The sequence below is a fragment of the Coccidioides immitis genome, assembly GCF_000149335.2.
Source record: "Coccidioides immitis RS genomic scaffold supercont3.6, whole genome shotgun sequence".
NCBI lineage: Eukaryota > Fungi > Ascomycota > Eurotiomycetes > Onygenales > Onygenaceae > Coccidioides > Coccidioides immitis.
This window is the reverse complement of record NW_004504312.1, coordinates 2,709,379-2,732,181: the sequence shown is the minus strand read 5'-3', so window position 1 is coordinate 2,732,181 and position 22,803 is coordinate 2,709,379. Positions and strand designations below refer to the sequence as shown.

The window sequence follows — 22,803 nt, the reverse complement described above, 5'->3', positions numbered from 1 at the left end:
CGGTGTAGCCAACCCATCATACATATATTAATCGCATGCAATATGCGATAAACGTCAGAACCAAGATAAGGAAAGGCTGAGGGCCTGTCGCAAGTTCGCTGTTGTCAAAAAAAAAGGATGGATACAGATAATAGTCACTAGCTCGAGACGTTTTATAAAATAAGGATATCCACTGACACCCATTGAAGTACAACGAGGATGCGAAGTCGAGTACAAATGTTCGTTTGCTGCCTGTCCGGTCTGGCGGCTGCTAGGCGCAAGAATACGGAGTAGTTAGTGAAGATTACCCAGCTCGTTCAATTCGACCCATATGTCAATATAAGCCCCCTCCCACAGCATGCAGCGGCTCACATCAGTCCAAAGAGGCTCTGTCATGGATGCCGGGTCAATTGCTCTTTGAGACTCAGTCAACTGGGTAAAAATCAGAAAGCTTTTGGTAAAATGAATGTAGAATTCTGCCTGTCATTCGAGGCATAGCGCCCTAGCAACTGCAGTGCATGGATGCGTAACAGGAACCTCCATTATTAGATGAGAACATCCCGTTCTTAGAACCTCTGTGCTGCCTTATATCGGCGTAGTTGCATCGTGAATGCGATGGCTGGTTCTTAGACAATAGTTGGACAAAATTACCTCCCGCGTGTAGCGACGGACTAGCTAATAGACTTCTAAAGAATGCAGAAGCCTGTTGTTTTCCATTATCAAATTTTGTTGCCATTGGTTAATCGCAGGTAATGCCGCTTACTCGGAAGTTAACTGCCAGATGAGCGAACCCGAAGGACGGAGAAGTTCTTCAAGAGGCGGGGAGGACGATGATTGGCTGTTCATTTGTTGGACGTTCGAGGGCACGTCAGCGGAGCTTCGGCCAACCAACTCCCATATGCATCTTGTCTATTTGCTGTCTTAGGGATTTCCGCGACTTTTGTTCTTCCTCGCATTGAAGCCGCCCGGCTCACTCTGTCTCTCGGTTTCTATCTTGCTTGTTCGTCGATCCCACTTCCATCGTCAACGTGGAGGCCACATCCGCGCGCATGGCGGCGAGGGACCGCTTTGGTGCCTATGCTGAGCCGGCAAGGTCAACATTACAACGCTACATCTGTAGGTCTTCTATTTAATCCCGATGTGAGAATTAAGTGATAGTTTGCTCATGTGCGTTTTACGTAGACAATGCTTGCGACCCCCAGAACTACGAGCCCAACCTTGCTCTCAATCTGGAGGTTGTGGATCTCGTAAATTCGAAGAAAGGCAATGCGTACGTATCTACAAGATATAAGGGCTATGGAGTATATTGACCGTTTTAAAAGCCCTCGCGAAGCTGCTTTTACAATAGTACAACTCGTCAATTCTCGGAATGCCAACGTTGCCCTACTAGCTTTGGCTGTATGTCAAGACCGTTCTCATCTGCGCCTATCTGGGTTACGAATACTTATAGCTTGTTTCCTTCTTTAGCTCCTCGATATCTGCGTGAAAAATTGTGGATATCCCTTCCACCTTCAGATCAGCACGAAAGAGTTTCTGAACGAGCTGGTACGCAGATTTCCAGAGCGGCCCCCTATGCGGCCCTCGAGAGTGCAGCAAAGAATCCTTGAATGCATCGAGGAATGGCGACAAACTATATGCCAAACTTCGCGATACAAAGAAGATCTAGGCTATATCAGAGATATGCATCGGCTGCTGCTCTATAAAGGATACATGTTCCCAGAAGTTCGCCGCGAAGATGCTGCTGTTCTGAATCCAAGTGATGTAGGTCGAATATGATGCTCTCTGGCGCCATCACATTGTCTAACATAGTGGTAGAACCTTCAATCTGCGGAAGAAATGGAAGAGGAGGAAAAGGAGGCTCAATCCGCCAAGCTTCAAGAACTGATACGAAGGGGAGGCCCGGACGATCTGCGGGAAGCGAACCGGCTTATGAAGATAATGGCAGGCTTCGATACCAGAAACAAAACTGACTATAGAGCGAAAGCTGCAGAGGAAGTGGCGAAGGTGCAGCAAAAGGCAAAGATTTTGGAGGAAATGCTTCAAAATCATAAACAAGGTGATAAGATTATCGAGGGAGACGTCTTTGAGGTGCGAAACAATGCTCAAGTTGCTCGTGTGGGTTCTGTTCTAATTATGTTCAAAGGAGCTTGCAAATGCATTGCGAAGTGCGCATCCGAAAATACAAAAAATGTGTGAGGAGGAGTCAGAAGATGCCGAGGCAGTTTCTAAGCTTCTAGAAATAAACGACAGTATCCACCGTACGATTGAACGGTACAAACTAATCAAGGCCGGCGATGTCGAAGGAGCTGCGAAGATTCCCAAAGGAACTCTTGGAACGAGCACCGGAGTGAAGAAGAATGCCGAAAATGAACTGTCGCTCATTGACTTTGATGAACCTTCTTCGAACGGAAATGCCGGAGCCACCCAGAGCGCTTCATCTCTTGAAACCGACCTTCTTGGTCTTTCTTTTCAAGATTCCTCTCAGCCAAGTGGCTCGATATCGCTGCCATTGGGTCGTGCAGCCGGTAAGTTTCCGTTCCTTTTCTTTCTCAAAAAAAAAAAAAAAAAAAAAAAAAAAAAGACCAATGCGACAGATCTAACTCTTGCGTCAAGATGTCTCAACCCAGAACACACTGCCATCAACTGGCTCACCTTCGGGAACCCCCTCCACCCCCCAACCGCATATTCTTGCCCAAAGCAGCACGACAACCAAACCATCAATCGCCACCCCACAGAATGACCCATTCGCCTCTATAGTATCGACGGGTTCCCGCACCTCATCCCCATTTCGCCAACTTCAAAGCCACCAGCTCCCATCCACTTCCCCATCGTCCTTGCTTGATCTTGATCAGCCATCATCCTCGGCCGGCGCCCCGGCAACAGCTAAAGGCTCAGGGGATGATGAGTGGACATTTACCTCTGCTCTGCCGGAAGACTCACTTCCAACTTCTAGTCAAATCCTGGTTTTGAATTCCTCGATAAAAATAGAGTTCGTCTCACAAAGAATCCCGGGAGAGAAAAGAATCCGGGTGATGGTACAATTTTCCAATAACACGAGTCAAGTCGTCTCTGAACTTCACTTCCAAGTTGCAATCGAGAAGGTAAACCCCCTCGTTTCCTCTTTATATATGCCCCATTTGGATTGCTCTGACAACGTTGGGGGTTGATCTAGGCGTATAAATTGCAGTTATCTCCACAGTCGGGGAGGCAAATTGCCCCGTTACAGAAAAACGGGGTGCGTCAAGAGTTGCAATTACATGGGATCGAGCAAGGAAACGGCAATGGAGTGAGACTTCGATATAAGATCTCCTACAAGTTGGGTCAGGAGAGCAAAGAAGAAGACGGCTATGTACCCCCACTGGGGATAGCATGAGATGACGATGAATGATGTACTGCTTACTCGAGTCAATGCCTAACCCTGGACCTTCCTATACTGCGCATCCCAGACGATTCTCCACGTTGCGTGGTGCATCATGTAGGCACGATGCATATCAACGATTCATCACTTTAACGGTTGTGCTCCCCCCTCCGTGGCCGGGATATAGGTGAGACATCACAGTCTCGTAAAATATCACTTTCCTCATCCAATGGCGAAGTTCCGGGGTATATCAAGCTTGTGCCTTTACAACTCCGACCTAAACTGTCTGTCTAAGATGGGCCGATACGGGCCAGTATCGATGTGGTTCGACATTCCGTCAACCTTCTGTACACCCTGTAAAACCCTTGCTCGGAAAACTCAACCAATCACTTGCCAGATGCCAACATTCGTCCTAAGCTAAAAGCAAGGGAGTTTTACAGGTCGGCCCTTAATGTAGCTAACCACCAGGTCCTCTCCACTAGAGATTCGACCCGCTTCAAGCGCAAATCAGTTCCCTGAAAGCAGCTTCGCGAAAACGCCATATCCCTTGCCAACTACTGGTATGTATTCGGAAGTGAACCATGAAAGCGTGCCGGTTTGCCACCCCTTGCTACTTTTTTGCCTTCGCCGCGCTGCCTCCGTTGCTGGGATGACATAAGAATCTGTGGGATGTTTTTCGGCTTGTGGGTCTAGGCCAAATAGGGCTTAGGGCGGGTTTCTGGAGGCGAAAATGGCAAAAGCCTCTGTTCTGCCGCGCTCCGCGCATCCAAACTCTGCATTGCAGAACTCCCCACGACAGCCTTGCATCGCGCGTACTTCGTATGATGTAGGTACCATGTACTTACCCGGCACTAGTCGAGTTCTCAATCCAGATATCAAAAGATCATGAGCTGCTAGCCATGCACGTTCCAACTGTGGAGAGGGTTCGTCTGCGGGCGTGCTGGAGCCCCATCTGAGGCAAAGCGGGACATACATGGGCGTGAGCGAGATCCTGTTCTTCTTACTTCCCGCTGTGACCCGCATCCTGTTCGAGACATACGGACCAACCGAGGAAAATCTTGCAGCTACTCGAAGAACGAACCATGGAATCGCCAATGGTAAATTTGCTGCCTCCCATCCTCCTAGGGAGAACTTGCCTGCGAATTACTGAGAACTGGCGGGTTCAATTTAGGGTACCAGACAGAAGCTTGCGCACCGACAACCCTCTGGTTCGAGAGAGGGGTTTCCAAATTAAACTCGCAGAATGATCTGCCACTAAATTCAGAAAAGCCCCGAGCCTGTCCGCAGGATCCGCAGGCCTAGATTGCCAACCCTCATCCACGAAAGCCTTGAGTTTGTTCTGCTAACTAAGCATTGCCAACGGAGGATGCCGTGCTATTCCTCCGTCTGTGCCAGAAGTTGCACAGTTCCCCTCCCAGTTAGCCTGCCTTGACAATCTTGGGCTCTTGGTTAAACAAATAACCCTAAATCTGAGTCGCTAGAACCTTGTTTGGAACTGCTATCGCTCGCAGCCAAGGTACTTCCCCTCGCTCCAGAATTGGACCAGTCACCTCTCCGTTTCTCTATCTGCATGGGCGAAAATATGAGTGGGAATGCCCGCACCTTTCGCCTTCTGATAAGGGCATGCTATCGGCTCCACAACCCGCTATGGCATTTGGCGGCTGCCAAGAGAACGACCAGAGCATGGATCCTAAAACCCCCAAGGCCTTTGGGGTTGGGGCACTCCATATGTTTCGATGGTTGGGTTGTTGTCTCCATTGTGTTTGAAACATCAATTGTCGCGTCTATTTCGTTCGGATGGACCTTTTCCCCCCGCGCGCCAGACAGAAAGGGAAAAAAAAAAAAAAAAAAAAAAAAAGAAAAAAAGAAAAAAGAAAGAAAGAGGAAACACCATAGCTCCATCCGTGCGCTCGGATATCTTGTTTAGGCTGGAGAGTGGTTAGTTAAGCGCAGGTGAGCGTAAGGTTCAGTGGAATCGCGAATGGGATGGCGGTGTTTGCGGTAGGTCCTTCGAGGCCACGGCAAGGCTGAGGGAAGGATGTTGCCGGGGTCCCAACTACCCCTTGAATCTGGCCTTCAAGGGCTTCCGGGGACTAAACTATTCTACCCTAGCTGCTTCTTTTTCGATCGCGGAGTCTTGCTGCAAGCATTTTCGCCGGTGTCTGAAAGCGAGTGGAGCACCAAATGGCCATGGTCACCCATTGCAATGATGGGATACCGGGCCCTGGTATGGGACAGGGAGCGCGGTGTGGCCTCCGCATGTACCGCTTCAGTTATTGCTCTGCGGAGTACTTTCCCGGCTTGCCTTGCCAAAAAAAAAAAGGTGGTTTGATAGAATGGATCTAGGCGCCTCGACTGCGGAAGCAAAATATCGGATGTACCTACGTATTGTGTGAACGATTCCGGAGCTACTTATGTGTACTAGCCGCTGTTCTTTTGTTACATTGTAACGTTCCCTACGCATGGATTAGCTTTTGGCCTGCCCTCCTTCGTTCTACATAACAGGCCTCTAGAGGTCGAAACCATAAATTGAGCTTTGAACCACGGTACCTTCCTCTCCCTCTTCCTACATGCTTGTGATTTAAGCCAGAACTCATCCGCTTTGATACCTCCCGCCGCCCCTTACCCTTCTTCGTTTCCTTCTTCCATCTTGCTCACCCCCTTGCATTTTTATTGTATACTGTATGCACAGTATTACTATTCGTTATGCTATTTCTCCCGACAACCTCCACTTTCTAGTTGACTCTCCAGACTCTGCAGACTTCTGTCTCTAGTACCGTGGGTGCTTGTAGCCTCTCTCGCTGCCACTTCCCCTTGCGCCACCGCATCTTTATTGTGTTTCCGCCGCAGTACTGCGGTTATATTTTGCTATTATCTCTCGCCGAGGATTTATTATACACGGATTACTTTTTGTTATCTTGGATTCATCCGGTGTTTCACCATGGGTGCTCGCAAAGCTCCTCTAGATGCCAAGTCGTTGAAAACAGAGCGGACGCATGCGGAGAATCAAGAAAGGTAATTCTTGGCTGCTCCCTGACACTGTTCTGTGATGATATTCACATACCCATCAGAGCATTTATTGCTGCCTCCCGTCGCGGCGATCGAACGCTTGATGCTCGCTTCGAGTCTGCGCAACGTGCGTCAAAGATCCACAAAGTGCGCACAGGCCGAGGGCTTAAAATCACCATGGACGCCGTGAAGAACGAAGAGATGTACGAGGAAGAGGATGATGACAATCATCGACGGAAGCTCAAACAACTCGAGAGTCAAAGCGCTCAACTTAACCGTGAACTGAATCTAGATCACATTTTCCTGAGGTCCGCCCGAAACGGAATGCCAGGGTATACCTATCACGCTGCAATGCATCTATATCCGTATCAGGCATATGGGAACACCATTCCCAGTGCTCCGCAAGGGTATCAGATGCAGCCTTACCCCTCACCGGTCCAAGGCCCCCGTACTGCGCCAGCCTTCTATAATAGACCGGATTCATGGACCCGGCCTCTTGTTCATTCGAGGTCCATGTCGATCGCGACACCCGAAGGTTCTCAGATTTCCCATGGAGCGAATATGGGAGGCATGAACCAGCCAATGGGTACACCTTGGGTCGCGCAACGTTCACTGTCGACTCCTTCAGCTAGGTCGCAGCCTCCTACTGCCCAAGCTATCCAATCGCGTGGGCCTACTCCCATTTCAGCGTCAGGCGGCCAGACGCCACTATATGTGGGAATGCCAAATTCGAGGCAGTCGGTTTTGAAGCCCAGACCGCAACGTGTCGTCCGGCTTGGTGAACTTGGGGAGCCGCATAACAACGCAAACTTTGAACGAGGAGCGCAATTCGAGTCCACGGCTCAACCTCAGATTCGCCGCTATACAGCCCCGCAGGCATTGCCGATGGATCAGATGGCTCCAGGCTCTGAATCGCCTTCAATTCCAGCATCAGTTTCAATGGCACGAGCAATGTTTGACGCTGCCCCGAACAGCAACTTCGGTGATCAATCCGCCTGCTGGAGTCCATACCTGCCATTGTTCAATGGAGCTCGTCCTGAAAATCGGCATGCTGTGGTCCAACCCAGTGCGACAGTGGCACCGTACAGCAACCAAATCACTGGCGTGGCACCGATGGCATTGGCCAATCAACAAAGCGGAGAAGCCTCGAGAAGCTCCACGTCCGTCCCCACTGAAATGACCGTCCAGGAATCAAGATTCGTCTCGCAGGCCCCGACAATCCACGACATATCAGCGTCTGCTTCAAGCGTGCCTCATTCCGTGAGCCCTGTGCCACCGGGCCCAATGACTGCGGCCGCCATGGTACGAAGCAGTATTGACAGTCAACCTGCAGAGTCGAACGGCGCTACCACTGACTCTAATGCACGAGCTATCTTGAGCGAGCCAAGGCCAGCATCCGAGGGTGCGTCATCAAGCAGCCTCAGTTCCGGGTTCTTGCCTGCTGAACCGCCTTCAGGCCAGCTGTCGCCAGAACATGAGCTCATTTTACCTGACGCTCTGGCCCCAGAGCTGCTCTTTGACGATTCCGCCTCCCAAAACTCAAATTTTGCTGAGTCAGCATTTGACGATGATGATACCGCGATTAGCAGCCCTCATGTTGAGGTTTGTCGTCGGGACTCGTTTGAGTCCATCACTGGCACGGAAATTACGAAAGACCAGTGGCAGGAATGCTTCAATAATGGTTTCTGGAAAAATAGCACATTTGATAACTCGGCGTTTATGCCCGTAGGGCTTCACGAGGATTGAGTCGATCTTGACGCTCGGACTCCTAGTCGGCGCCTCAGTCGGGCCTAGTATTTCGATTCAGTTTCGGTTTGAATTTATTAACCGGTTCTCGATCCAGCCATTGTGCATGGCTTTTTTCCCCCCTCGGTTTCACCATCCCGTCGATCACGATATTTAATCGCTATTCGCTGGCCGAGATATCCTACAAAAAGAAACAGACGAGTTTACGAAAAAGTAGCGTGTTATACGGACTGTGTGGCTTTGACAACTTTTTTTTTTTTTTTTTTTTTTTTTTTTTGGGAGGAGTGTACAGAGTATGCCATGCCAACTATTGCCCCTGCACCCGACTGCGTGATACCATAAATCGAAAAAAAAAAAGGAATTGAGCGTCTTTCGGTCAAAAGTTAAATACCCCTCAAGGCGAGTCCATTATTTAGCCGGCCGCGAGGATTTGACTTGATATTGCTTCGCTTTTCTAGCGCTGTTTGGCAACAGAACCTGGAGAGTAATAGGCGCGGTTTACGAGGGAAGCAGGCATAGACGAAAGTCTTCTGCTTAAAACCTCTGCTACTTTATCTGGAATGACTGCTGCGGGTGGCTTCGTTGCAAACGTGCCAAATACCCAGTTTCTATTTCTATTTTAATATTCTTTGCTTGTGTGTCTGGCCCGATTTTAATTCTGCAGTGTGTAATATTAAATTTTGCTCGCAGCATGTCACTACATAATGGGGGGGTTATTCTGGGCATTTTGAAGGAGTACATGCAGGTACCAACGGAGTACAACCTATTTATATAAGGATGTCTCAAGATCAAAAAGAAAAGAAGCGTGCGGAGTCTATGAGAGCCCAAGTCCGATTCGTTCGAGGCAAACATACGTTGGATTGGTTCTTTTTTATCGTTGATGTTTTTTTTAAAACCTTCAATTTTTTATTTTTATTTTATTTTATTTTTTTTTAAACTGATAATGAACCGCGAAGGATTAATACTCTATACGGAGTAGGGATTAGCAAAATGAAACTTTTCGAGCATGACCTTTTCCTCTAAGCTTGTAAAGCGCCGCTTGACTTCTGAGCTTTGGCTTGTCGAAAAGCCCATATTCCATGAGGGCTCCCTTGTGGCCAGTGGCGCTGATTCCAGAACCCAGTCGCCAAACAGGACGCGAGGGGAGTGCACGGAATATTCCGTATGGGACCACAGACCAGTTGCCATGCTTTACGCGCTTCTCTCTTTTCCTCCGAATTTCAAAATCTCCGTTTCGCCGGATGGGCCGTCAAATCGTCCATGGAGGGGCAAAAGGGTTCATTCCGCGGCCCCCCCTCTTCTCCTTCTCCCCCGCCCGCTTCTTTGAGTGTTTGGAAAGCCAGGACCTTGAAAATGTTGCAGATAAGCAAGGCAGGGGTTTATCATAAGGTTTTGCGAGTCAGCAATATTGCATTTGTTGTACTACCATGCGCAGAGTACCTACCCAGCCATCGCAAGACTTTGCATCTAGGTACGGGAGTGGCTGGAACTATTTGCAAATCAGGGACGACGAGGAGAGTTTCTGTGTACCCTAACTGATCCGAAAAACGTCGCTGAAAAGGGGAAAGGTTTGGGTTGATGTCAGGTTGACACCGGGTCTCTTTGGTACAGAGTTCTTGGGACTGGGAAACTTGGGAGCCGGTACAGGCCGGATTTACCGTCACTGAAGTGGATTTTGGGGTTAGGCAGTAGCGGCAAACCGAGGAAGCAGAATAGCGGACCAAGTGGCAATTTGTGGGCACAAGAGGACCTCTTTGGCTCTATCCAGACATCGACTTTTGCAGCTTTGGATGATGGTCGTCGTTTGACAGCCAGGCCAGGGCTTCGTAATGACGTGGTATTGATACCGATCCACCTGCCTTTTAGGCGCACTACGCCGTATGGTTGTTAGATTACCAGACTCTCTCTTCATCTCGGCAGGACCTCAGGGCATTGCAACGTAATCACGTCGCCAGTTGGGAGTCCGCTTGCAGGGTAGCCGAACAGCTCACTCTTCATCTGCAGGATGCTACATCTTATCATCTGTGTTAACTGGGCCAACTTCCTGTTTTAAAGAATCAACTGTTGGATACTCCGTACTGGCTGGCGGAACTCTCCCCTAGAGAGGAGTTTCGGTTGAACAAAGCCCGACCCACCAGCTCCAGGGCCCCCGCGACACTGTTCGCTAATACCTCAAGGCCTGGTACAACGAGCCATGAGTCTCTCCATGCAACCCAAAGATCACGGAACCCGTTACTTCTGGATTACATCGTGATCGACAGGAAGGATGTACAATGCATACCAACCCACTTTCTGCCACTTTCGTATCTACGGGACTATACTCCGTAGCGGCCGGGGGTTCACGATGGTCATTCATATATGTACTCCGTACGGAATACTCTGTGCTCCACACAGAAACAGGGTACTCCGTACATGTGTACCCCGTATTGATGCGAAGGGGATGTGATGTTCAGGGATTTTCTCCGAATTAGGTTATATCCCGTTTCCATCCAGCTTTTCTTGCCATTCCCAACGCAACCATCCATGCTTCGGCTGTTCTGCCGAGATCTGCAAGATCTGAGAGGGACAAATGGGAACATCTTGTGACAAGAGATGATCTCAATTCATTCCGCTGCTGTGAAACTTCTTCCCCGCAATTTCAAGCCACGTGCATTGGATGGACTGTGTTCTAACTGGTCACATATTCGATTACTTGTCATGTTCTCCTCTGTACGGAGTATTGTGTAGGGTTAGGGGCGAAGTTCCCTACCTGGAATATTCCAGGGGAGCAAGCTATGAGTATTGAGGACCTCCATCAGAGACTCAAACCCAATCGCTCCTTCTAGCTTATAATATTATTGCATCGTTAACAAGAGTGCCCTACACGAGGTAACCGTGCGCACAAATACGATGCAGTATGGAGTGCTCATGAATTCAATGGCGTTTTTAGCCAGTTGACCTGTATGGCTGTACGTGTACGGAGCCACTCCATATCATGTTCAGAACGTCACCCAGACGCTATCTGAGGGATCTCACCTCTCACGGCCATCCACAATGGCTGTTTTAGTCTCAATGTTGTGCGCGAATCAAGCTCTGTCAAGTTCGAACACGCTCGACACGTAAGGTTCAGCAAAACTTCGAGATCTTCCTAAAAGCAGAACGAGGCCGATCATTAGCTGTTATTGATCGAACCGTGTCCCAATTAGGTTCTTGTCCTGTACTTCTTTCGGTTCATCCCCACCAAAGCGGAAAAATTGCCTTCGGATTGTCACCGATAACCTGTTCTTAGCTTTGAATTAATCGGGTCTTTCTTCCGTGCCACTGATGTGTTTTGCTTCGGGCGGAGTTGGCCGTTTGCCTATCAAAGTACGGAGCAACTACCCTTCTTCAAAAGTATAATCCTTTCTAGACGGTCGAGGTGCGACTCTCCTTGCTTATCTCGCCCATGTCTGCCTTTGGCGGCTGAACAGGCGTTCTTTTGGCTTTTGATTTCAAGGTTTCTTTGTTTGAGATCCCCCGCCTCAAGCCGCTGCACCTAACGTTCTTCCGACAGAATTGCTCCTCCGCCTTCACGGTCAAACAGGCGAATAACATATGGAAAACATGATTATACGAAGCTCGATAACTTTGAGGCTAAAATGGCTGACTGAATTAAAAACCTGTGTCTTCCCACTCGACACTCGGCCACCAAGACGGGAAACTTCGTTTTCCTCCCCTCCCATCGGTCCAGTCGTTGTGAATAGGTCTCACTTCCCGGGATCAATGATTTCAATCGATGGTCGCGCCGCCCGGCGCGACGAATTAGACCTTTCACTTTCTACGCCTCTCCGGGTATGAGGGCATACCGTGCAAGAGGTGCCAAAGAAGGTTATGTGCGGCTGAATGGACTATTCAATACGAACACTTTCAATCTTTTTAAGTGGTCTGTCAAGGGTACTCCGTACAGCCCTCGGCAAATACTGCAACTTCTCTCACTTGTCAAAGCATTTTATGGCGTCTCTTCTAGACTTTAGCCAATCTCCTTTTTATTTTCTTTTTATTTTTTTTTTCCTCCAAATCCGATGAGTGCATTTATGGCGCAAAGAATTGATGTGGTGGCTCCTTGCTATTATCCCCCCATGCCCCAACGACTCCTTCTCACGATGGTTTTCCTTTCAATCACTGTACTTGAGTGCTATTCTATTGCTACAGCATCTTCCAAGACGGTTCGGGAAGTTCTACCGGGCACTGGGGATTTGGTCAAATCTTCGGATCGTTGCATGCTTAGAGGAGATGATGCAAAACGTTTCTCAATACCTTCCCATCCAGCCCTAGGCCAAACCGGCGTGGCAGGGATGCGGTTAAGCACATATGCTCTGGGTGATCGGATACGACGATGAGACGCAGGTGCCATGATCCCGGGAAGCTTTCAGCGGCAGGCAAGAGCAATCATACATATTCTTCGTCCTGGAATAGTATCGCCTAGTCGGTTGAGAGGCCTGAGAGCATTTCATCAGATATCAATCACAACAGTGGTCTCACAAACCTATCCTCGGGATCTGAGCGTCCGTGCAAGCCGAATCCAAACTCGACTTGGTAACTGGCGCTACGTGGGAGGTCTAGAAGGCTCCAGGATGCAGGAGACACAAGCTGTTGACTCGTAACAATGCGGCTGCAGATAGCCACGATCGGATCAACACCCCTAGTAGAGAAGAAATGTGCAGAGAACCTTGGGTTGTCTGCCTCGCGTGAACCTGGGTCGACGAGGGCAACCTATTTCGGTACCGCACAGCCACATCTAGAGCAGAGAAAGTTTAGTTAGTTAGCAGAGAAGCTCCCTTAGTCAGGATGGTGGGTATGGCGTTTCCTTTCCGTCGTTTTTCGGAGGTCGCGATCGTCTGTGCGCCGGGTAGCTCCGCGGTCGATCCAGTCAGATGTGGAGTCTGGAGGCTTGCTTCGTGCTTCGCTGGTGGGCACGGAGGAGACCGGGGTTATTTGATGCCTCTTACAGAGTACTCCGCATGAGATCTTAATTTAACCTCGGGCACCGGAATGCAGATTTTAATGCTCAGAAGCTATATGACCATAACGGGGAATAAACCCGAACATGGCATGAAAGATAACAGTGGCTCAAGCCCAGGACGCCCACAACAGCCAGAATACTGGCCATGTTAAGCATGGGAGAAAAAGCAAAAAAAAAAAAAAAAAGAACAAAGTGATTCGTAATCTCACGCATCTTGAGGCGGAAAAATTGCTCGATGAAAAAAGCCCCAATGAGACGCTGGTCTCAGCAAACTTCGAAAAATAACAAAAGTGGAGAGTAATCCAGATCCCAAATTCTAACGGTACGGGTTCAAAGTGGTGCAAAGGTAAACCCATCTTTCAAGCAAAGGTTCCGGTGCCAAGTTAGCAGGCTACGAAATTAGGGCAACTGGTTGGCCGGATAACTTGGGCTTGGGTGAACCAAAAGAAAGGGTGGTGGCAAATTCGTCAACACTTAAGGAAAGGGTGCCTTCGCTTGATCCGACGTCCTTATCCGGTCAGAAGCCGGTGCGATTCCAGATCTCTCTACCGATATCCCCACTCTTCCGTACTCCAACGCTGCAGCTACTGCTTCGTCGCCGCCGGCTGCGGATATCGCTCGGATCTGCTGGTTTAAGCCCACTGGCCCGGGCGTACAGATTCAGAATGTCCGTTAGACTGACCACCCCGACAAGGCGGCCTGAGAGCCGAGCACCTGGAAGAGCTGAGGCAGGTATTGCCGAGGATAGGGACGCGGGGTATATGCCTGGTGAACTCTGGGAGGGGGCTATAGGGGTGGGATGATGGGGCAGAGCGGACTGTGGGAGAGGTGGAGACGATGGACTGCTTGAAGTGGAGTGTAATCTGGGGGAAGATACTTGAGCTCCAACTGTGCTGCCCGCCGTAGATCCGGAAACAATATTGTTCTGATTAGAGAGAGGTACGTGAACGGAGGAGTGTGCAGGAGTTGATGGGCCTGAAGACGAGGGAGATTGAGGATCAGTGACCCACATTCTGTTGCAACATCAGCATCAAGAATTTACTCGCAAGACAGACCAAAGTCTGGAGAGACATGATAGACATACCTGTGGGACCGAGTAGCGACCAGCTTGGCGACGGTGTGTGCCAAAGTCGACTGAGGGTTTACGTGAAAAACTGGGAACGAATCCTTTCCTTCGTTTAAGCCTCGTGTCGATAAGATAACGGAGATAAAGTGGATGCAAGTATCGCGAAGCAGAGGGAGCGACGTAGATTGCGTTAGAAGCTGTACGACTGTCAAAATGTGTGCTATTGGCAAGAAGGGGAATCATGAGACTGACTTTGACATCTACCACCGAGATATTGCCGACCACGTTAAATTGATTATCAACAACTGCAACAGATGACACACCCTCATTATTCATGAGCTCTAATGCATTGCATAATGGTCGATCTCCACTATTGAGCGGGTCAGCTCTTATCCATAACGACCAAATTCGGAGCATTGAAGAGACTCACTTGATAGATATGACATCCTGAGAACCAAGACCTAATTCTCGCAAATATTGCGGATACAGCTGCTCTATGACGGGGAAACTCCTGGCATTCTCCCATAGGAATTTCACAAGTCTCCATTGATTGAAGGAACCCAGGACCTCAGAAGAATTCTCTTTCACCACGACCACGCTGTGTACACCTCCACCAAACGCCTCTACAGCTTTTGTTAAGCTCACGTTTGACGGTAGCGTCGTCAGGGGCTCCTTCGGCCTTAAGTTCTTGACTTCTCTTAATAGAATTCTCTCCCCTGCTCTAGCTTTCCTCCCAAGTTCTTCAAGCGATGCAGCATGCTCGTCATCTGGTTTGGTTATGCCAACCACTAGCAGCAGATAAGCGTTGAGATCTGCATAATCGAATGTTCCGATAGCTGAATTTTGCTCTGCGGATTCTCGAATTAGGAGCGAGGGCGCTTCGCATTCGATCAGACGCTAGAACAGCGAGACAACAAATTAGCATCGGCCTGAGGGAGAGAGAGAAATCATAGAAAAGAAAATCTTCGTCCACATGCAGCGTACATTCGTAGCATCCTCAATCGTCATATCCGCCTCCACAAAATGACAATCCTCCGGATTCACCAGCTCCTCAACGGATATCTGCATCCAGTTTCGGCCTGAAAAAGCTGGGTCTGCACCATTATGGGCCGGAGGATTGTCAATGAGACTCTGTAAAGCAGCCTGCGTTACGGACGGCCGACGCGCGCGCGGTGAAGGTGGCATAATGCGAAACGATTCTGAGAGGCTATGGCGGTGTGGAGAAGCTCCAGAAAGGGAATTGATGCGAAAATGAGATGTGGACGGAGATCGGGAATCAAAGCTTGAACGAGGAGAGGAGATAGCAGAGTCTTTATACGTGTCTGATGCTGTGGACTTGCGTTTATCTGCCATGATGTGCTAGCTCATCAGTATAGGGAGAGGAAGCTATGACACGGATCGAGACAACGGGGATTCGGTAGATAGAAACGCTCAGGTTGGGGGAAAAAAAAGACGAACATGCACACAATCAAGGGTAGTGAATAGATCAGGACCAGTCCAGCTATGAGATTGGCATGTAGTGAACCTGATCGAGAACAGGAGGGGGAGAAGTTGGTGCCGCCAGTCTTAGCGTTAACTACTCACCTCTCCGACATCACCGAGTGGGGCATCATCAACATCATCGGTCAGTTAGGACAAAAAAGGGATTGTTGATTCTTTCACTTAACAGCACGGAAGTACGGAGTACAAAATTTGATCCAAAGAAGCCGCTGAGTACTGCTTTTGAACAAAACTTGATTTACCAATTTGATTTTAGATTTTTGCCAACCAAAACCTACCAAAGCTTTTTATAGACATCATTTGTCCATTCAACCTAGCCAGACTCCAATTGTCAAACTAGGCCTATAGGAGCATATAGTATTATTATAAATTAACATCTTCATTATTATTAAGGGTCCAACTGGACATACAATTGGAATGCATCAAAATGGGAGCGATATCCACATGCATCCCCGACATACATTAATATTCAAGATCGGTCCCCGAGCCTTGTCGAAATCAGGCAAGCATGTCAAAGGGCAGCCTTAAATTGACATGCTGTCCAGACAGGCCATACACGATATAACGCTACCTGAGGAGTGATTTTTTTCAGTGAAAAAGGCGACCTTAAAGTTTCCCCAGCTTCCTCAAAACCCTCATCTCTGGGAGGACTTCAAATAAACACCTGTTAAGCCCGCTGCTGAGGCTAATGTACCTGAAATATAATGGAATAAAAAGCAGGTGTACCGATCAGAAGAAAGCAGGTATCCTATCCGAAATCCGCGAGCAAGCCACTTATATCTTGTCCTTTGGAAGCCTTGACCTTGAGCGGCCGCCTGGGTTTGCTTATTCCCGGAAATTTATCTGTCCTCGTCAATCTAGCAACCTTCTTGGAAGATCCCAACTTGGGATCAGTAATTTTTGGCTCTCTGTGAAAATGATATATCATTGTCACTTCATGAAGGCTGTCACCAGAACAGTCTATTTGAAAATGTAACGTCGGAAGAGAGAGATCGTTTTTAGAGTAGATCGATGGTTTCTGTGGCTCCTCCCCGTTGGTACACGATGCTTTGAAATCTTCAAAGGAGAATTCACCATGAGCCAATGTGCTCGCTTGCCAGCCATGGCGATCTCCAGCTTCTAGAAGGCCCTTGCCTTCAACCCGTAGGCGTCCCTCCAGGACAAGCAAAGACAAGGCGGGAAAGCGGTCCAGATAAGGAAAGGCATTGATTGTGAGATCACATGAAGAATCTAAGATCAAACCACGAAGATATTTGAACGCTTTGCCCGCACACGCGGCTTCGCTCCAGCTTTTGATCACTCGATCATTCACGAAGGTGTTTTGGGGCCACTGCCGCCTTCGCCGGGACCCCGTTATTCTCAAATAGACAAGGTTGGAGATCCTGGAAATATCAACTAGCCCACCAAGGTCCACAACGTCAATGGAAATGGACATGGCCGTTTGCCAACAGAAAGAATCAGATGTTATTAAGCTGAAATACTTGCGCATTGGCATTTGTATGAGCAGTGGCTCGAATCTATAGGCGCTGTCTTCCTTTACTAACTCCTGCGGATGAGTGGTAGCGAATATTTTCCACAAGTGTAGTGTCAACAATTTGCTATATTCGCTTGTCATTATCGAGAACTCGGGTTTCGGTGGTGTCTCACGAACCTCTGCTTTAGAAATCTTAATAGATCGGCCGCAAGCGTCGGGGGAATTGGATTGAAATGGTCCACAGTTAAGCAGCGCTGGTCGGACAGAAATTGCCGCATAGCACAAACTTTTAGAGAATTGGCACCCACTTCAGGAAATATTATCGTACTTGGTGGTAAGAAAGGAGAATCATGGACCCAAGCTGCACCTTTGGAGCACGATGCATCCATAATCATCCTGGCAGGCACTACGAACTCTGTAAACATTTGCCCACTGGCCTGGTCATAATTGCTTTTGAAATTTATGCGCCCAGATGCCATTAGTCGTCTCCTTGGACCCTTTTCCCGTTTTACCTCCAAGCAACGTCTCACGGCCTCTTGTTGAGGCAAGGGAAAAGGTTTACTTTCGGGAGTTGGGAAGATCCAGCCAGGCCAGGGGATATATCAGAACAATAGCAGGCAAGATTAAAAAACAATAGCAAGCAGCAGGGGTCACAGCGAACCATGCCGCCGGTACGCAGTAGTTCTGCAGGGAATAGAAATGCTTCTGTTGCCGCCGGGATCGAGGTTGCTGCAGACGCTGGAGAAGCCGTTGGACGAAAAGCGAGATTGAGATGCATATGCACTAGTCCAGATGCGGACTAGTCTTCTAGAACCCGCCCCAGCGTTTGGTAGCAAAGCGGCGAGAAATCATGCCACGGCGGCATGGGAAACGAGAGCGGGTTCCTGAGAAGTTTTTGGTCCTTCTCCCCAGCGTTTGGGGGTCCAAAACAGCCAGCGATGAGTTGTCATTGTCCGTATCAGCCATTGACCAACCAGAGGACCGCTCGCCACCAACTCTGCACACTCGATACGACAGCTCTGAGAGACTGAGAGCCAAACTTTCAAGACCCTTCCCTGTCTGGCTAAGGTTGCTCTTTGATGGGAGGTTGGCGTCGAAAGAATTGGCTAGCGAGTAAGCTCGTGAGAACTTGTAGCGCCCATGATTTTCCCCAAGGTTTTGTGATGGGTTCGTCAAGAATGTTCGGCGAATCGTTGAGTTGGGGGAATCCTGAGCTGCTCTCTCGGAGATATCTGCCCTTTACTAGGGTTGCACTGTGCATGTCGAAGATCATGTTTGATGTGCTCCATTATGCGTCGCCCTGGTATCCCTCAGAAAAATATTCTATCGTGTCGTATTAGATCCCCTGTGACCAAATTGATTTTATTGTCGTTTGTTTGTCCTTTTTCTCCGCCAGCCTCTTCATCCCTTTCTCAATTCCTTCAGCTTATGCCTTTCTCATATCATCTACGATTCCGTTCCCAGACTCGATGACCTCTTTCTTTTCCCCAAAGTCAAGATTCAAAACTCGGTCTAACCCATCCTTGCGTGAAAATATCGGTCATACAGACCACGTAAATGGTGACCACTTCGGTTCTTTCAGTGGTAAATCTACGTTTTCCAAGATGCGCAAGAAAAGGCCACCTCCGATCAATATCTCAGTTGGAAACGGGAACGTGATCTTGACAAGTGCTACTCCCACGTCAAGAGTAATACATGCGGATTCCCAATGGCCAACCACTCCGCAAACGCCACATACTGGTACTGGATGCGCAAATCCCAGATGCATAGAACGAGAATCGGGCCTTCGTTCTTTCTTGCAGTCAGAGTTTGACCGCTCAGTGCATCCTTGGCTGCAATCGACGTCAACATTGAATCCCTCGACTCCTCCTAAGCGATGTTTTCCCATGGCGGAGCTGCCGGGCTCTGCACATGGGCCTAGGAGCGTGGAGCTACGTACCCCATCAACACCACAGAGACAATCATTTGAGCATGCAGTCGGCAACCATTTGGAGTCTCCTTTACACTTGACTTCGAGGTCGACCCTTCCAGATCAGCCTGTTGGGCTTGCATTCGAGTATGGCTGTCCGAGTGAATCTATGCACAACGGCAGACAGGCCCTAGAGTTGAAGCATGCTCAGCAAGATAAGTCTCTGTCAGGAAATGAGTCTCGACCTGGCTCATCAGGAAAATCGGTAAGGCTCTCTCTGTCTCGTTTGAAGCCGTTGGATGTCAGCCTGTTCTTGTTCGCCTGCAATTGGTCCATCTTTTGACGGAGCACATCATTTTAGGGGGTCTGCACACAGGATCGCATCGATCGCATGAAATCTGAATACGAGCTTCAACTAGATCAACAAAAAAACGAGATTTGTAGCCTATTGGAACTTCATGAGACGCGGATGGCTATTTTATGCGACTTCATCTCTGAACGTCACGGGACCGGAGTGAACGAGCGTAGAGACTCTTCTCAAAACTGTTCCCTGCACAAGGTTTTCCAGCTCGTCAATGAGCAGAAGCAGCGCGTCCTAAACACTCCCGCGGATGATGCGACGAAAGCTTCACAATCACTGCAGATCCAGAAGCTACAAGCTCATGCGGCAGACCTTGTGGCCCAGATAGCACACAGAGATCGAAAGCTTCAATCTTACAAGGCGGAATCTAGGACGTTAAAAGAGCAGCTCCGGCAGGAGATCAAGGAGAAAGATGCTCAGATTAGCATTTTGAACTCGAAAGTAACTCAACTGTTGAATATGGGACCTTCGCTGTTTCCAGCATCCTCAGCGGCCCATCGAGTTGAAAAAGAACTACCCTCGCCAGGCCGTTGCAGCGGGAGCAGTGGAGAGAAATCGAAGCGGCAGCTGGGGAACATTCCGCGTACTCCCAGCGCGGTGACAGCCGCTAGTTCTCGCGGACCCATTACATCGGTCGAGGCAAGCCGTGGCGGACATCTGTTATCCCATAATCGTGAAGGCAAGCAGCGACGGTCGACGGTCACATAGAAGAGTCATGTGTTTGTTCATATTTCCTAACTTCGATGCATATTCTTGGTTAAAGGCGAGCGGTAGATTGGGTCTGTAGGTGGGTTTTAGTTGCCCTGGTGTTGTCTCGAGCTGGTCGTCTTCAATTCACCCGTCGATCATTCTACATAATACTTTTCGAAATGTAATTTTGCCCCCAAGGACACCGAGACACACGTTTGCTTCCATGACGGTTAAACTTTGGTTGATGTGTTCTTTCTGCAACATGATCAATATTACTCATACAGTCACGCTAAGAAATAAAGAATAAAGCCGTTACTGAAGGTGTGTCAAGTCTCTGTAACCATAGAATCTCCTCTAGGATCGATCTGTAGAGGTATTACGCATCTCCCAGAGGTTCTGGCTATAGTCAGCAGCTTGAAGGTGCATATCGGCGCAGCGTGGCGCAGACATGCCCTCCAGCAATCCCACGCCCGGGCTCTCTTAGCGGGATCGACTTCTATTGTCCTCCTGTCAGGGTTGGCCTGGGCTCGACTGGCGGTCTGGTGGTGAACGTGCAGCGTGCAGCAAAACCGCCAAAATTAGCATGATGCCAAGTATAGTTGGTTACTTGCCTACATATGACACGCCGCAGGCCATGCTGGTCACAGGCACTCAACCGCTTTCAACGAGAGGGCCAAGCAACGACTGGAGGCCGCTCGAGTTAAGCGCCGTGATGCAGCCAGACGCGAGACATGCCGCGAATCACCGTCCTCGAACGTCCCCAGGTGATCCAACCCCGACCTCCCCGTAAACCTTCCCGCCTCACGCACGAGCAGCAAATAACAGGCTTTGCAAATCGCATCGGCGGGGGACGTTAAACTAAGTTAGCCCGGGTTTCATGTTGCCTGAGCCACGTTGTTTGCCTCGCTACTGGAATCAGCCGAGTGACTGCAGTCACTCGGGCTCTCTCCTGATGGCTCTGCTTTACTGTCAGCGGACGCCGAGGACAGAATCCTCTCTGCGAATTCTGTCATGAGAACCAGTCATTTTCCGTTCTGCCTTTCTCTCTCATCCTTGCTGCTCTTTGCCCTTCTGCCTGACTGCGTCGCTGTGAGTCAGCCTTCATAAGGCTCCTGCCTGGCAAGCTCGGCCACAGCTTGTACCTACCTGCTCGCTGGGCTGTTTTCGTACTTTTCTCTTTTGCCTTCTTTCTCTCCTGCAACCTCAAACTCTCTGGTTTGACCTTGCTATCTCTTGGTTCTCTCCCTCGAGCGCTGCGATACCCAAAGTATTCGTCGAGGATGGCGAAAGACCCGTTGCCAAACTCCTCTATGAGCATGGAAAGCCAGTTGTGTGAGACTAGCGACGAGAGGCGCGGTCGTGCTAGGGGCAATTTTCACCGGGTTGAGAGTCAGCTTTCTGTTCACTCACTCCATTCTCAGAAATCATGCCTGATTTCATGGGTAGAATACCTCGTCTCCTTCTTGGGTTGGGCACACCCAAAGGTGGCTCGTGCGGACCCTCGACATCATACCGTCTGGCTTTTCAACAGTACGGCCTTCCAGCCTCGAACGCAGACCCGCCTGGATCATCCTGACACATGGCAAACCGAGGTGGTAGCTGCGATATTTGAAAAGCATAGCCGTCAGGATCTAGGGAAACTGATCGCTCTCATCGCCGACCTGGTTGGCTTGGACGGAAAAGCTGGCGAAGACCCCGTGGTCCGTCAACGGATAGCAGAACGACTTCAACCGTTCGTTAGCGAAGTTGCGCCCGCTCGATTCGTAGAACTAGACGTCGCCCTCACGCCCGCCGATGGGAATAAGTATAAACTCAATCCTTCCAACCCACACGGTATCATATCACATGCAATCCGTATAGGATCCTACCAATTTATCAAAGATGGCACTGTCATATCGTCGTCACTGAGCAACTGGCCTCAACCTGTAACGATGAGCACCACCTTTGCGGCCCCAGAGGGCTGGCTGGTTGTTTCCGATATTGACGACACCATCAAATACACCATGACCCCAGATGCGATTGGGATTCTCCGAACCACCTTTGCGGAAGAACCGAAATCCGTACGTGGCATGCCTCAGCTTTATGTTCACGTCCAAAACCAGCTCCAGCCAACATGGTTCTATCTATCCGCATCTCCCTATAACCTCTATCCGTTCCTGCGCTCGTTCCTTGAGCAGAACTATCCGCCGGGCACCATGATACTGCGAGAAAACTCGTGGCAGTCTCTAGCAGGCTTACTGAAATCATTCACGCAGGCGACACAAGAATACAAAGCCGACCGCATGCAAAAGATTCAGCGCTGGTTTCCAAAAAGAAAGATCTTGTGTATTGGAGATTCGACCCAGAGCGATCCGGAGGCATATGCAGAGATGTATGAGAAACACGGTCCATGGATCAAAGCTATATTCATCAGGAAGGTGATGGGCTTGCCCAATATGGAAGAGAAAAACAGCCCTGAGAGGTTTGACAAAGCGTTTAAGAAAGTTCCTCGAACGGTTTGGAGAGTATTTGAGGATCCAGAAGAGCTATATGGGCCCGTCAACGAGCTGCACCACCTTTACCCTTCGAGGCAATGACAGCGCCAGCGTTTCCTCATCGAAGCCACTTCCCCGATATCCTACATTCGCCCCAAGTGATGGCTTATCTTGCTGGTTCAGCTTTTGCCTACACATGATGATGGTTTGTTTACGGAGTTGGCAGGCTTTGTGTCTCTCTTTTCCTACTTACCTT

General features: G+C 49.3%; 9 protein-coding genes across 9 annotated transcripts; 6 read left to right on the top strand and 3 right to left on the bottom strand.

Moving 5' to 3' along the window:
• The first annotated feature begins 906 nt into the window (after window positions 1-906).
• CIMG_11241 (VHS domain-containing protein) lies at window positions 907-3,417 on the top strand. Its single transcript, XM_012358290.1, has 8 exons — window positions 907-1,095; window positions 1,162-1,249; window positions 1,302-1,377; window positions 1,447-1,740; window positions 1,795-2,067; window positions 2,123-2,504; window positions 2,593-3,080; window positions 3,152-3,417. The coding sequence occupies exons 1-8, from the start codon at window positions 1,029-1,031 to the stop codon at window positions 3,350-3,352; spliced, it is 1,869 nt and encodes a 622-aa protein (XP_012213713.1). The 5' UTR covers window positions 907-1,028; the 3' UTR covers window positions 3,353-3,417.
• A 650-nt stretch (window positions 3,418-4,067) lies between these two features.
• CIMG_11240 (uncharacterized protein) lies at window positions 4,068-4,487 on the top strand (the record flags this gene model as incomplete). The annotated part of the gene is made up of 2 exons (XM_012358289.1): window positions 4,068-4,156; window positions 4,235-4,487. The coding sequence occupies 2 exons, from the start codon at window positions 4,068-4,070 to the stop codon at window positions 4,485-4,487; spliced, it is 342 nt and encodes a 113-aa protein (XP_012213712.1).
• A 1,791-nt stretch (window positions 4,488-6,278) lies between these two features.
• On the top strand, window positions 6,279-8,092 carry CIMG_04005 (uncharacterized protein; the record flags this gene model as incomplete). The annotated part of the gene is made up of 2 exons (XM_001244563.1): window positions 6,279-6,352; window positions 6,409-8,092. The coding sequence occupies 2 exons, from the start codon at window positions 6,279-6,281 to the stop codon at window positions 8,090-8,092; spliced, it is 1,758 nt and encodes a 585-aa protein (XP_001244564.1).
• Window positions 8,093-9,673: 1,581 nt separating this feature from the next.
• On the bottom strand, window positions 9,674-10,617 carry CIMG_04004 (uncharacterized protein; the record flags this gene model as incomplete). Its single annotated transcript, XM_001244562.2, has 4 exons — window positions 9,674-9,963; window positions 10,172-10,190; window positions 10,374-10,407; window positions 10,505-10,617. 4 exons carry the CDS (start codon window positions 10,615-10,617, stop codon window positions 9,674-9,676), a joined length of 456 nt encoding a protein of 151 aa, XP_001244563.2.
• A 1,149-nt stretch (window positions 10,618-11,766) lies between these two features.
• CIMG_13756 (uncharacterized protein) lies at window positions 11,767-13,258 on the top strand. Its single transcript, XM_004446367.1, has one exon. The coding sequence runs from the start codon at window positions 12,133-12,135 to the stop codon at window positions 12,448-12,450; it is 318 nt and encodes a 105-aa protein (XP_004446424.1). The 5' UTR covers window positions 11,767-12,132; the 3' UTR covers window positions 12,451-13,258.
• Window positions 13,087-15,806, bottom strand: CIMG_04003 (CBS domain-containing protein). Its single transcript, XM_001244561.2, has 6 exons — window positions 15,724-15,806; window positions 15,124-15,485; window positions 14,570-15,036; window positions 14,392-14,509; window positions 14,158-14,336; window positions 13,087-14,086 (listed from the first exon to the last, which is right to left on the bottom strand). The coding sequence occupies exons 2-6, from the start codon at window positions 15,322-15,324 to the stop codon at window positions 13,591-13,593; spliced, it is 1,461 nt and encodes a 486-aa protein (XP_001244562.2). The 5' UTR covers window positions 15,325-15,485; window positions 15,724-15,806; the 3' UTR covers window positions 13,087-13,590.
• A 581-nt stretch (window positions 15,807-16,387) lies between these two features.
• On the bottom strand, window positions 16,388-17,819 carry CIMG_04002 (uncharacterized protein; the record flags this gene model as incomplete). The annotated part of the gene is made up of 2 exons (XM_001244560.2): window positions 17,291-17,819; window positions 16,388-17,237 (listed from the first exon to the last, which is right to left on the bottom strand). Exons 1-2 carry the CDS (start codon window positions 17,590-17,592, stop codon window positions 16,388-16,390), a joined length of 1,152 nt encoding a protein of 383 aa, XP_001244561.2. The 5' UTR covers window positions 17,593-17,819.
• Window positions 17,820-18,315: 496 nt separating this feature from the next.
• Window positions 18,316-20,399, top strand: CIMG_04001 (uncharacterized protein). Its single transcript, XM_001244559.2, has 2 exons — window positions 18,316-19,287; window positions 19,384-20,399. Exons 1-2 carry the CDS (start codon window positions 18,583-18,585, stop codon window positions 20,089-20,091), a joined length of 1,413 nt encoding a protein of 470 aa, XP_001244560.2. The 5' UTR covers window positions 18,316-18,582; the 3' UTR covers window positions 20,092-20,399.
• Window positions 20,400-21,065: 666 nt separating this feature from the next.
• On the top strand, window positions 21,066-22,649 carry CIMG_04000 (uncharacterized protein; the record flags this gene model as incomplete). Its single annotated transcript, XM_001244558.2, has 2 exons — window positions 21,066-21,462; window positions 21,520-22,649. Exons 1-2 carry the CDS (start codon window positions 21,354-21,356, stop codon window positions 22,647-22,649), a joined length of 1,239 nt encoding a protein of 412 aa, XP_001244559.2. The 5' UTR covers window positions 21,066-21,353.
• Between the last annotated feature and the right edge of the window lie 154 nt (window positions 22,650-22,803).

Bases quoted from the DNA above. Each gene is read 5' to 3' on its own strand.
- CIMG_11241 (XM_012358290.1), top strand. From the start codon at position 1,029: ATGGCGGCGAGGGACCGCTTTGGTGCCTATGCTGAGCCGGCAAGGTCA. The intron at 1,741-1,794 runs GTAGGTCGAATA...ACATAGTGGTAG, and splicing joins CTGTTCTGAATCCAAGTGAT to AACCTTCAATCTGCGGAAGA. The intron at 2,068-2,122 runs GTGCGAAACAAT...TTATGTTCAAAG, and splicing joins TCGAGGGAGACGTCTTTGAG to GAGCTTGCAAATGCATTGCG.
- CIMG_13756 (XM_004446367.1), top strand. From the start codon at position 12,133: ATGAGTGCATTTATGGCGCAAAGAATTGATGTGGTGGCTCCTTGCTAT.
- CIMG_04003 (XM_001244561.2), bottom strand. From the start codon at position 15,324: ATGCCACCTTCACCGCGCGCGCGTCGGCCGTCCGTAACGCAGGCTGCT. The intron at 14,510-14,569 runs GTGAGTCTCTTC...CCCGCTCAATAG, and splicing joins CAGGATGTCATATCTATCAA to TGGAGATCGACCATTATGCA. The intron at 14,337-14,391 runs GTCAGTCTCATG...ACAGTCGTACAG, and splicing joins TCTCGGTGGTAGATGTCAAA to CTTCTAACGCAATCTACGTC.
- CIMG_04001 (XM_001244559.2), top strand. From the start codon at position 18,583: ATGACCTCTTTCTTTTCCCCAAAGTCAAGATTCAAAACTCGGTCTAAC. The intron at 19,288-19,383 runs GTAAGGCTCTCT...ACATCATTTTAG, and splicing joins CTGGCTCATCAGGAAAATCG to GGGGTCTGCACACAGGATCG.